This window comes from Limulus polyphemus, unplaced genomic scaffold (genome assembly GCF_000517525.1).
Source record: "Limulus polyphemus unplaced genomic scaffold, Limulus_polyphemus-2.1.2 Scaffold1694, whole genome shotgun sequence".
NCBI lineage: Eukaryota > Metazoa > Arthropoda > Merostomata > Xiphosura > Limulidae > Limulus > Limulus polyphemus.
In genome coordinates, this window is record NW_013667304.1 from 233,982 (window position 1) to 248,371 (window position 14,390).

Sequence of the window (14,390 nt, forward strand, 5' to 3'; positions counted from 1 at the left end):
CATTGTCTGAGGCTGATTAGGTCCATGGCTAATATATCCTCCTTGTGTAAAAGACAGTGAATCATCCTTTAATGTATTTAATTCACTTTGAAATTTACTAATGTTTTCCATTTGTACTAATTGCCACTGTTGTTGACTTTTCTGTAACTGTTGGAGACTTTCTTCCTGTTTCCTTTCTTGTTCCAGTTGCCACTGATGTAATCGCTTATCTTGTTTATTTTCTTTCTCCTCCAACCACTGCTGTAGTCTCTCTTGTTTATTTTGCTGGTCGAGCTGCCACTGTTGCAGGTTTTTTTGCCACTGCTGTTGTTTCTTTTCTTTTTTCTCCAACAACTGCTGTAATCTCTGTTCTTGTTTCTTTTCTCGTTCTTCTTGTTTCTTTTGCTGTTCTTGTATTGCTGCCATCAAATCTGCTAAGCTGTAGTTTGATTTGGCACTTCTCGTTTCCATCTTTTTTTTTCTTCTTTTTACTTTTTTATCGATCCCACTTCTGACACTAATTTGTTGCGTATCTGGTCGTTTGTTAATTTCCTGTAAAAATTATTTCCGAAGAACTTCAGCGATACTTTCTTAAATAAAACTAGTTTATTCTTTCTTAATACAACTTTGCAATACACTTAATTTCCACAGTCACTTTAACTTAAACACACGCTATAATTTACAATGATTCATGCACTTTACTTACGACTTGACTCGATTATCTGTCTCTATATGTCCCTATCTGCAATTGATATCGCCGCTTTATTTGCCGGGCTTATATACAAAAATAGAGGGCATCTGGCAAACACTCGGGCCTTTATGATCCTTCTAGAAACTTATCACGTGTTACCAGCGTCACGTGACTTCCGCTGTCATAACAATATTTTGAATGTAAGTCTACAAACGTGATACCTCTCTGACCCCTATCCACTACGATGAGGTTAAGATGCCTTAATTGATCCTAACATTTATGTAGTGAGCAGTATTTTCTTTTCTTTGAAGTTATATACCAGTAGCCAATGTGCAAATATTGTGTGACATAATAATATAAAGAAGAACTTAACTGTTGCAATTATGAATATGTGAACATGATTGGTTAATGTATTAAAACGTGCAGACAGATTTGAAAAGGAAATTAAATTGGTAGGTTTATATACATTACAAGGTTGAGTTTTATTTTGTTATACAAAGTTACTGTTGCTTTGGTGTACTAAAATTACTAAGTTATATGATTTTACATAACACATAGTATCCAGTTCTATTAACTTATTTCTGCCATGAAACTATTTTCCATATATTTTTTGTATTGGGGGGGTAACCATCATAGCCACATAGTTTTCATAGGTCTAGCTAATGACGAGTATGCTTTTACTTTATTCATGCTACATAAATTACGAAAGTAATGGAAATCACATAGTAAAGTGTAATGAAACAGTAACTTTTAATCCTCTTGCTACATCAAAGTGCATATGTCACGACTTTTTAAGTGTGTTACATTCAAAATTTAATTAAACTACTTTATTATCATTGCACATGAATAAACTTGGCATTAAAACATAGTTAATAAAACAAATTTTGATGTTATATAAGTTCTTAATTCAATTAGGAAAATTAAAGAAAAATCCTCAATCTCGCATAATATGCGATTTGTGATATTTATTCTCTAGGTCTTCCCTCTTCTCTAATTTATTGACCAGCCCTTTGAGAAGTATGGAATATAAAATAAATGATGTGCTACAATATAGTTATTACTTGGGCAAAGCATACATTTTATAGCCTACTATCTTATTTATGGAACCATAAACTAGAAGATCAAACTCACTTGTCACATCCACCTGTCATATGCTCTCTTTTACAAACTGCCAGTAGTTCTCTTTGTTATTTTATACTGTGTTATTTATAACCAAAAGAAAACAAAAGTTTTAATCTATGAAATGACATATGTTGTCTTCTGTACAGAGCATTGTCTATTTCTCCTACAGTTTGAAACTTTTTCTTGCAGTATTCACATCGACAAGCTTAGCTGAATTTTAAAGGCTATTATTGCATAGATAGAATGCCAGCAAAATTATGGTTGTTATAGGACATTGTTTGCTTTGTCTGTTTTGTAATTCTGTGTTATTAGGTGCATTATTTAATTAAATAAAAATTTAGTGTTGTATTACCAATAATATAAAAAGCAGGCTTCAGTTTCATTGACAGTTGACAGCAAAGAAACAAGAGGATCCAGGTAAATACTGTTTCTTGTTTTTCATATATATTCTATGTTATAAAAATAACTAAAATAAATTATATTATAAACTTATTAGGTCAGATTAGGTAAGATAATAAAAAATAAATAAATAATTCTTCACAAGGTATGCTTGTGAGAAGCTTTTGTGTTGTGTAATTCAGTACATAGGCATGAGCTACACATTCACCGAGTGATTGACAACTTGTGCGGCAGGATTATTAGTTATACACAGTTCAAAGGACAATAAAACAAAAAATTAATTATAAATAGATGTAGATTGTTATTAGCCTTAAGGCATTTAGGATAAGAAATTGTAGTTCCATGCTACAATTTACAGTGATTTTAGAAAGAAAATGAAAAGTAATTTAGAATTATTTCAAATTTTGTTATGGTGGGTACGGGGTCTGTTAAATTGACCAACTGAGTAGAGAATTAGGGTAAAGAAAATAACAGATAAAATATAAAGTTTTGCTGAAAAATATCTTTAATATTTATCTTGGAGGTTTTAGAGATTACAAAAATGAAATTTCACAATTTTTAGATAAAAAAAGTATTTTTAATCTTAACATGAAAATCTCTTTTCACTTAGAACAGTCAGTACTGATTTCTTATATTCATGGAAAAATTTTTAGTATAAAATACTTAATTAAAAATCTGATTTTTTGTGTACAAAACTCCTGTAATGTTCAATGAAAGCTTGCCAAATTTGATTAAGATACACAAAACATTTAAAGTTATAGTAAGAATACTTTGGGGTCGTGAACTCTGTTGAATTGACTGAACCTGTATCAAGAGAGCTAAATAAAATCTAAGTTTTAAATTAATGGGAATAAACTGAAGAATAATGTGTGTGTGTGTGTGTGTGTGACTATAGTATATATGGATAATATATGTGAATGCATTTCTCTCTCTCTCTCTCTCTATATATATATATATATGTATATATAATGTAAGTATATGGTGAGAGACACAAATAATTTATACTGTATTAGTTAGTGAAAGCTTCTGTTATGATAACATATCTTTTATTAAAGAAACCAGTTAGATACGCATTTGGATTGCTGTGATTCACCTCACATCTAGGCAAAACTGAATAACTAAGTAATGCATTTGACCAAAAGATAATATGCAGTGATACCAGTTGATTAAGTTTTGCATATACAGACTTGCTGAAAAATATATAGTGTTTTTTTTTAAATCTACACCCATTGTAAGATTCAGTATGTAATTTTATTCCGATATTATAATTCATTAATTCAATTACTGATATTTTCATTGTCAGGACAAGTTTTCAAAACATCAGAAACAATTTTGATCTTCCTACTTGAGGAACTTTGTATAAAACAGGAATTAAGGATAAAAATTGTCAGATTAAGATATTGTCCAAGATTTAATCTGGACCTTTTTATATGTGGAGGACTATATAGGTCTATGGTTGTGTAAATCTTTATGGAAATGTTTAATATTTTTTCATAGAAATATGAATAGTGCCAATTATGTTCCTGAATAAGATGCATATGTAAACAACTCTTATACAGTTACTGTTCTGGTTCTGCACTATAGTTTATGTAAGAATTGTCCTGTAAACAACAGGTTGTTTAAGTTTCTGATCTTGAAATACAAAAAGATGTGCATAGTGAATATTAAGTGTAAACAAGTTTTCATGTGAAATATGTATTTCCTAGTGACTGGATGTTGACTGTTGCTTTCCTGCTGTCTCTGGTTCTACTTGTAGCTCTGATGGTGAAAAGCAGACAGACTCCATTAAACTACATTCTTCTAACTGCTTTTGTAAGTGGTTTAAATATAAAACTGTTTACAATCCATGTACACTGGGGTTTTGAAGTTTAACTAATAACACTTTACAATTTCAAAGCTTTAATAATTTGTACAAGTGAATGTTCTGTGTAATGCATGTTGGAGCAGTAAATGAAGTTGAAACAAATAGAGATTAAGTCATGCTATATATATATATATATATATATAACATAGGTGAATGTAGGTTTAAATAGATTTGGTAGTGTTTTGTATGAAAATATTTTAACACATTGTACTCACTAACTCTTTCTTACCAGCTAATCAAGCATGCTGACTAACCCTTCCACACCAACTAGTCCAGCATACAGACTAACCCTTCCTTACCAGCTATTCTAGTATGCTGACTAACTCTTGCCTGACACCAACTACAGTAATCCTGCATCATTGTACTAATTCTTCCATACCAGCTAATCCAGCATACTAGCTAATTTTTCCCTGTCAGCTAGTCCAGCATTGTTGTTCTATACTCATTGATGGCCTGGTGGTTAAGGTGCTAAACTTATAATCTGATGATCACAGGTTCAAATCTCACTCACTGAACATGCTCACCCTTTCAGCCATGGATGCATTATAATGTGACAATGGATACCACTATTTTTTGGTAAAAGAGTAGGCTCAAGAGATGGTTGTTGGTGGTGCTGACTAGTTGCCTTCCCTTTAGTCTGTCACTGCTAAATTAGGAATGGCTAGTGCAGATAATCCTCATGTAGCTTGATGTGAAATTTAAAACAAACTAAACCATGCAGCTGGTCTAGCATACTGATTAACCATTCCTTAACACCAGATAGTTCAGCATGATTTATTCACACTAACTCTTCCCTGCCAACTAGACCAGTGTACCAACTACTCTTCCCTGCCAGCTACAGTAATCCTGCATCACTGTACCACATTAACTTTTTTCACACCAGCTTGTAAAGTTGTAAGTAAATTGTGACAAGATAAAATTAAGGATCAACCAAATAAATCAAAAAATTATGATGTGTTTACTTTGTTACTGAAATTGAACACTGAAATGTTGCCTGTGTGGAACCATTTCTATAAGTCACTGTACTGAAAAAATTGATAAAGTTTGTAGTTTGCAGGTGAAAATTTTATATAAGTTGTGTTAGAAAGTTGTTTAGGTGTTTGAAAGAAGGAGCTGGTAGTGGTGCATTAAATTATGTCTTAGAATAGTAAATGTTTTGGCCAACTTTTAAGCTATGAAAGAACCTAGTCTTCTTCTTGGGGCCATACATGGGCTTATAAGAATGTCTGTCAAGTTTCTCTATTCAGATGAGAGTAGCCCAAAAGTTAATGGTGGATGTTTTTAACTACCTACCTTCTCTCTAGTCTGTCTGTCTAGAATTATGAACTGCTAGTTCTGGATATCCCTTGTTAAGTTATTTTTAGTACAGTATGCCCGGAACCTTGAGTGTACGCACAGAAGAATATCACAGTCTATACACATGTAGTTTGTTTTTGAAATTTTTTCTGCCCTTGAGTAGTGTGGGGGCAAGTGTGACACCTGCTTCGTGCTCTTATTTTACCTTGTGTGGTTGGGATAGGTTCAGGAAAGTGCGTTTTCACTAAACATGATTGACAAGTACCTATGTGATGGCTTGATGATGCATTGGCCCTTTAGTATCTGGCAAACAATTGGTGAATAATTGCCTTACTAGAATCATGCAGTTTTGGTTTCTTGCCAGTCTTCACTAGGTACATATCAAAAGTGTTTAGCGCTGTGAAAAAAACATTTGATGTACCACCTTGTACCCTTTCTCCCACACTCAATACAGCTTATGAGAACTGTATATAAGTATAGACAGTGAGAAGCACAGTGGTTAGCATGTGCACAACAAGGTTGTCTTGCCACTTTACACATAAAATATTAACACAGTGCCGTGACACTGTTTCACCACTCTTTACGTTCAATAGCTTTGGCAGAAATTTTCGCTTTGCTCGCACTGTTCCACATGCACCAGTATTCTGTTTGTGTAAATAGTGGAACAGTAGGGTAGTGTACGAATTGTTGACATACAATATATGTCCTTTACCAACATGACCTGACATGAATGTCTTTACCACTGAACCATAAATGCCAAGTTCTGCATCACAATCTATTTCATTATCTTTTCCTATATAGATTATAAAATCATGCATGTAGTTACTTTCTACATCACAAAATACAGATTTTCACTCTGATGTTGTTTTGATGAAATGTACTGCTTTAAGCCTAAGTCACCCATCCCACAACATGACTCTCATCAATCCATAAATCTAGAAGCTGGTCAAGTACAAGTTTCACTTTTTGTAGCTTGTCACCACCAATAAGCTGGGTGTTGTCAGTACAATGTAGGATGTGTGATAACTGTAAAAACTGATTGTGGGACATAACTTTTCTATTAAATCTCGCATAAATTCTCTATGTGAATATTAAATGCCAAAAACAGTGGCTCAGTCTTTAACAAAAAAACACTTCTGACCCTAAAACTTGGACTCCATCCGCAGAAAGTGATGCTTTGCATTTGGTGGAACATCAAAAGAGTAATTCATGCGAACTCCTCAATCCACAGCAAACTGTCAATGCATAGATCTATAGTCAGGAACTGGAACATTTAAATCTAGCCCTTCATCAGAAACACCCTTCACTCATCAATCGGAAAGGTGCTATTCTTCTCCATGACAATGCACGTCCACATGTGGCACGTTTGACGCAACACAAGATTATGGATTTGGGTTGGAAAGTTATCCCCCACCCACCATATTCTCCAGATATGGCACCATCAGATTACCATCTTTTTCATTCGCTGCATTGTTTTGATATATAAGTTGTTCGGGTTTTTTCATCTAAAAAATTGACATTAATTTCTTGATGACCTAATACTTCCCAGTGGGTCCAGTGTTGGTTGGAGATGGTCCAGCTAAGTAAGTCCTCACGTGTGCTGGCCGGTTTCCCTCCTCATACCTTGGATTGGATGACTTATGCCCACTGCTGCCAGGTTTTGGACTGAAAATGTACCCCAGGTTTGAGATCCATATTCCTACCATATCTGGGATGCTGGTTCCTTGGAGATCTGGTGTTGGTTATAACTGGACACAGCATATATTTTCCTGCTTGTGAACGGCCAGATATCCTCCTCCTACCACAGACTGAAAGTACTATACCCATTGCCATCAGGTTTTTGACCAGAGATGTCATTCCACCGGGGCTTTCCACCTTCCTACCATCTGCTGGATGTCGGTTTTCGGCTGATTTGGGTATGTTTGAGTTGGAAATGTGTGCAAGTGGTGACAGATTTTGATATGGAAGCTCGTCTTCCCTCCCAATTCCCGTTTCGAGGTGAAGAGGTTGGTGTTCTTCTCCCTACCGCGGATATGATGTATCATTCCAGATACTGCCTGGTGTTGGTTGAGGTCAAACTACCACTACGCTATGTTGTACCCTAGTCACTCAACACACAGGATACCATTTATTGGTCATACATATTCTGGGATTCCTTCATGTTTCTGCTTTTTACGTTCACGACAGTATCGTAAATGATTGAAGAGTATACCTGTATCATATCTGGTGCAATCTTCTACTGAGTTGTGATGTTTTCTCTTTTTGATTCCACACCTCCTCGTCTCTTTTTGCTTCATAAAGTGTGATCATATTTTTTTTATTGGCTCTCCACCAGTTCAATTTAAGATTGTAGGTATTTTGTGAGCGGAGATGAGATATCGTTTCGGAAGTTAGCATTTTCCTACAGTGAAAATGTATTTCTGATAGATACTTACCTCTTCTCACATTTCACACCCAGCCTTCCTACTTCTGATGATATATGGTGTAGGCCTTCTGACCAATCTTGACATGATTAATGAGTGCAGATATGAAGTGGGCACTGGTTACGATAAGAGTGGTGTTGTGCTCCTATTGGTGGAGAGCTGCTACATGATAATTTGCATGTGGATATGCAGAAGTGGGAGGTGGAAGGTTAGTGGCACGCATGGAAAATTTGTGCTGATAGAGGACAGTGCTAGTTGAGAAAATCCATTCTGTGAGAGGAAGCAAATATCTATTGGAAATAAATTTTCAGTGTAGGAAAATGCTAATGTTCATCTCTGATGGTGTCGATGAATTTTCCTAGTCTACTGCTTGAAGAAAATTCTGGCAGTGTTGATTTCATGTCCATCAAACCACTATCAAAGAACTCTTGAGAAATAGTCCACTTCCTTGGAAGCATCAGTCACAGAACAAGCACTTGTTAGACCCGAGTACCTTCGATCAAAAGAAAATTGTGTTGGTGTGAAGCTAATGGCAGCCTCTGTCCATGTATCATGTGGTGAAGCAGCCATATGCCCCCTCCATCTACCCTTTCATTTGGTAGGCCCAACCTCATCATTACTGCATATTGTTCCTTTTCCTCTCGTCTTCGTTCCTCCACATCTTCAGCAAAATTAAAACTACTAGACTTACCATCGCTATTCTCTAGCTGTCGGAGTCAAGGGCATCCAGCAAATCTATGTAGTAGTTGGGAGTTTCTTTGCTGACTGGGTAGCCCACAGTTGTTGACTCTCCTCCTCAGCATTTTGATGGTTACTGCCCAGCCGAGTGAAAAAATATGAGCAAAGGATATGGAAAATTGTCTGAGTTGCCAATAATTGTTTTTGACTCATCCCCTCCCACTTACTGTGTGCAGAATTTTTGCAAGCCATACACCATATATGGCACACTTACATTCAAGTATCAGAGGCAGAGTGTACCCTATATGGCAAATCAGCAGACAATGGGTTAAAGTTTTCCTGACTTGTGTTTAAGTAATCAGTTTGCAAAATAATTTGTTTTTAGTCCTATGTTAGTATATCAGCAAGAGTATATGGCGTATTTAGAAATACAGATCCAAAGTCTTCATTTCCACTAGAAGCAAAAATCTGCATCTGCTTTGGTAAAGCATGATACATTGTTCTTCTTATTCATTTAAACAGCTACTACACTAGTACCACAACTGTAATTAAAATGTTATCTAACTCGGTTTTATTTGCTTTTTAAGTTACTTAGAGCTATGTGGTATTTTTTCAGCTCCTTCACTAATATGTATAGTCTCATGTGGTATAAACATTAAATGAAAATCATCTTTGTAAATAAAACTAAACTACTATTGAAAACATGCATTTTTCATTTGTACATCTGTTATGTGTGTAAATTGCCTGAAATAAATTACTTAAATTGACTTAATAAATTAAGTTTTTGTAGATGAGAAAATGAAATTGTTGCTTTTGATGCTTTGGAGTAAAGCTTTCTATTCACTTGAGGTATGTTGTATAGAAATAATGTTTTGCCAAATTGTGAAGTATGGCAGACTTATTTTAAATAGTTGTATGTGTTTTTACCTTTGTTTATTCAATGAACACATTGCTGAAATCATTTAGCAGATCCACAGTCATAATTATAATTTTGCCCACAGGAATTTAACAGTGTTAGTGTCAAAAAGTGAGTAAAAGTTTTTGAAAATTTCTTTCAGGATGTAATTTTTCTCATAGTTAAATCCTAAAGTATAGTTATGAAGCTTATTATGTTGTTCTTGTCTCCTGTTGTTTAGTTAAAAGCTGGTTATTTTTAATTTGAACACAGCTTTACATTAATTTTTTGGAAAAATATTTATTTGGTTCTGAATGTGTATGTTTTACTTTTTTTTTTCTTTGTTGATATCAGACTTTTGCAGAAGCCTATACAGTTTCAGTTGTTGGTAAGTGCTATGCTTATATGTTATTTAACTTGGGAAATATTCATAATCTTTTCATAATGGAACATCTTTTTGGATATCTCTGATATCTGTTTTAAGAAATATAAGAGATTTGACATCCAAATATCTGTAAAATGGACCTGATAAGAAAACATATAGTGAACTTCACTGTTGGTCAATCTTAGACTGTTACATACAGTGTGGGTTGTAATTCAAATGTTTTAAGTTTTCAAACTGTTGTTACCAAATGTGTGTTCTAGTTTTAGTAAGTCAGGTAAAAGATGTTTTAAGGTGCTAGGCTCAAGGATTATTAACAGTTGTGTACACTAATCTTATTGTAACTTTTTTTATTGAGTAACAGTCGGTACTTACAGTAAAGTTGTGGCAATTGGATATTAATCATTGTTTAAGTTTAGGAGTTTGTGTCATCTAATTATTAAGTAGCAACATTTTTCTTTTTATTTGTTTATGTTTTAATTTTTAAATTTATTTTTTTATATTTTTATAACTAGATAATTATTACTTATTAGTTTTTTTACATTTTAGTTACTGATCTGTTTTCTGTATTGGTGGTGGCTGGAAGTTGACACTGAGGCTTCTTCGTAGAAATTCTTGTACATTATCCACTTGACTGGATGTCTTCTTCTTTAGAACTTGAATCAAAATTCTGATGGGGTGACTCCTTCCTCAGTTGGGTGGATAATTCACAAATCTTTATACAAAGAAGACTGCATCAAATCCTGGCCATTAGCAATACAGAAATATTCCTTCTCAGGACTTCTCTGAAATGGCAATATATTAACAGCTGAAGAGTTCTAATGAGGTATCCCCCTTTATTGAGTGAATAACACACCAGATTTTCTATCAAGAAGATCCACAGTTGAATCCCAGACACTACTAACTCAGTAGTTTTAGTACTTCCCTGAAGATGGCAGCAGATTAGCAGTTGAAACATAGGATAAGAACTAGTTGGTGATTAACATTCGATGACTAGGAACCCACTTTGAGACTAATAATGCTTGGAGATGGCGTGGTACCTGATGATGACAGAACCCCTTTCGAAACGTTGTACATTTGCTGTTATGTTAAACTTATATGAAAGTTTTTCTTCATTACCCATTCAAGTCGTCTCCAAGCATTATTAGTTAGTAATTAGTATCTAGTTATAAAAGTAATAATAATAATAAGGTATAAAAAAAAATTGCTAATTAATAATGAATTATCATATGGAATACTAAAACATAACAAAAGGTAACAAGTATTTATTATGTTTTTTGAAGCAAGGTTTGAAGATAAATGTAAATAATGAAAATATTACTTTTTGTTTCTAGTGACCTTCTATGATCAGTTAGCTGTTCTTCAAGCCTTTGTCTTGACTATGGCTGTCACCATTGGACTGACTTTGTATACTTTTCAATCCAAAAGAGACTTCAGCACATGGGGAGCAGGGTATAGAATTTTCATAATTAACCACAGATTAAAAGTATTTAGAAAGTCTGACCAAAAGTAAGCTAAAAGTGTAGATAAGAATAAAAACAACATGGATATAAATGATGACAATCCTGTATAGAGACGTGATCATTTTCCACAGCTTGTGAATTTTAAAGTTTTATGGGTTGCCCAATGCCATTTGTAACAAACTTATAAATCTGTTGAGAAAATATCGGGAAGAAATAACATTAACATGAATAATAATTAGATTTGGAGCCAGTAAAACATACCACAGAGAGTTACATGAATAAAAACTGGCTAGTAAACCCATTAGATTTGTAGCCAGTAAAACTTACCACAGAGAGTTACATGAATAAAACTGGCTAGTAAAACATCAGATTTGGAGCCAATAATACATACCACAGTGAGTTACATGAATAAAAACTGGCTAGTAAAAACATTAGATTTGGAGCCAAGAAAACATACCACAGAGAGTTACATGAATAAAAACTGGCTAGTAAAAACATTACATTTGGAGCCAGTAAAACATACCACAGAGATTTTAAAATGCTTCAACTTCTGAAGCCCTCAGTGGACCCCAGACAATTCGGCCTAATGGCCTTGAACTTTGACCTTGTCAAATTTTCAGAGTTTTGGATTTTTACTGTAATCATGTGTATGTATAACTGACTAGAAATCTGTAACGATGTAGTCAGTATACCAGAGAACTAAAACATATAATGATTAGGATGCACTGAATCATCAGTTTTATATCCTTTTGATTAACAGAATATTTACCTTTAATCTGAAATTTATCTCACAAAAGCAGTTTGCTCTGCTTAAGAGATTTAGGTTAGTCCTAAATCTAAATATTAAGGCAACAACAAAGTTTTTGGTTTTAAAAGAAGTGATGCTCATGAAACTGCCACAGAAAAACTATACTTTGGACATATTTGACACTGCGTGTTATAAGCTGAGATGTTGTTTTTGTTGATACGGGATAACCTTTCCCCAGAAGTTGGAGTAGAAGAGAGAAACATTTTCAAGTAACTTAGCTCAACTATAATGCCCTTCTAACTCACACACTTAAAGTGTGGATTATTATCAGTTACTTGTTCTAAAAAACAGGTTGAATTTCTGACACCTTTTTTGTTAATTTTTAACAAAAAATAAATGGAGTGGTAGGAAATTGAAATAAAATTGTCAAGGAGAATAAAACAAATTGTCTAGTAGGAAATAAAAATGTCAAGGAAAATAAAACGAATGGTCCAGTAGAAAATATAAATGTCAAGGAAAATAAAATGGATGGTCTAGTGGGGATTTAAAATAAAAATATGAAGGAGAATAAAACAAACTGTCTAGTAAGAAATTGAAATAAAAATGTCAAGGAGAATAAAACAAATGGTACGGTGGGAAATTGAAATAAAAATGTCAAGGAAAGTTAAAAAAAGTTAACCTGTTTTAACATGTGACCATTATGGCAGTTGGCTCAACATATCACGAGCAGTGGTACAATATAGTAACATGTTTTAGCATTACCTTCTCACAGCAGGACGTAGCTTTAAATGTGAAAACATATCTGCTCTTCAGTTGTTGTTTTTTTCACATCTAAGTCTTATGAGTAGAGATTTTATCTTGTATATTGTGAATCCTCTGTAAGTTCAATCTTATCCTTTCCACATTACAGTTTGTACCTTAATGTTAAGTTGGAAAAGTATGATTTATAAGCATATTGAAGTGACTTATTTTGGGGAGAATATACATGTTTCGACAGAACATTGGTCTGTCTTCTTCAGATATGATCTGTAGCTGAGCATACAGAGATTATATATAAGTACAAAGACAAAAAGCACAAGACACTGATGTCATCTAGGTAACTATTTTCGTGAAGTTCACCATAATTTTGATTAATTGATTATTTTACATAATACTAACTGATGTAGTTGATGCTGATGGGTAATTATGTTAATTACCTACCTCTATCATGCAAAACTTGCACTCGTTTGTCATAAGAAGTGTTTCACAACATTTGTATGTACATTAATTGAATCAGAATACTAATATTTTCACTGTTGAAAATATTTTTGTGTTATTCCGTTACTAATGTTTCGTTATTGTTAATGTAGCAAAATACGTCTGGTGTTTGAATTCATTGTTAGAATCAATTTCATATGTAAATATTCTTGCTCTTTGTGTATTGTTGTTTGTTTCCAACTATGGAGTAATGGTATGTTATGATATATGTATATATATATAATGTGTGTTTTTTTTTTGTTTTTTTTGGGGGGAGGGTATTTTTGAAACAAAAATATGTACAATGAACTACTTTGTTCATGTGAATAAAATATAAATACTTGATGATTTGTAGAAGTAAAACTCTTACTATGATAATTGTCCAGAAGATTATCTATCAGGGTCATATTAGACACATGTCCATTCTGTAAAATCACTTCTTTTTGGCTATATAATAATTCTTGTTGAGTTATGTTGTGTTTAACAGTATTTATTATATATTTGATAATTATGAAGTGTTTAATGGTATTTATTATATAATTGATAATTATGATGTGTTTAATGGTATTTATTATACGTTTGATAATTGTGATGTGTTTAATGGTATTTATCACAAATTTGATAATTATGATGTGTCTAATGGTATTTATTATACATTTGATAATTATTATGTGTTTAATGGTATTTATTATATATTTGATAATTATGATGTGTTTAATGGTATTTATTATATATTTGATAATTATGATGTGTTTAATGGTATTTATTATATATTTGATAATTATGATGTGTTTAATGGTATTTATTATATATTTGATAATTATGATGTGTTTAATGGTATTATAGATTTAATTCTCCCTGTTTCAGGTTATTTTCCATGCTTTGGATTTTGATTGTTGCCGGTATACTTCAGGTATGGATTCTGTGTTTTTTCTTAAAAATCTTGGTAGAAATCTTTACTATTCCTAAAGAATAATTAAAATTAGTCTTTTTTTAATGTTTAAGGGGGTTGGGTGGGACTTAATAAACTTTGGTGCTAATTTCACATTTCCAAAATTAAAAATTAGATGAAACTGGTTAGCTTACTGTTTAAGAGGACAGTTTTACTTATAAGTTTCCTTATGGAAATAGTAGCTGAAACTAGTTCATTACTGCTTAGTTTTTCATTAATGATTGATGAAAATGGTTATATTACTATTTAGAAATAATGTATA

The 14,390-nt window shown here is 33.1% G+C and overlaps 1 protein-coding gene across 5 annotated transcripts in view; it reads left to right on the forward strand.

Annotated features, from left to right (window-relative positions):
- LOC106464582 (protein lifeguard 4-like) overlaps positions 1-14,390 on the forward strand; it is a 35,897-nt gene that overhangs the window by 16,746 nt on the left and 4,761 nt on the right. For all 5 annotated transcript variants that reach the window (XM_013924734.2, XM_013924733.2, XM_022392315.1 and 2 more), the window contains exons 4-7: positions 3,898-4,003; positions 9,702-9,735; positions 11,064-11,181; positions 14,044-14,089. In XM_013924734.2, coding sequence (XP_013780188.1) covers positions 3,898-4,003; positions 9,702-9,735; positions 11,064-11,181; positions 14,044-14,089 — 304 coding nt within the window. The remainder of the gene's footprint in view (positions 1-3,897; positions 4,004-9,701; positions 9,736-11,063; positions 11,182-14,043; positions 14,090-14,390) is intronic.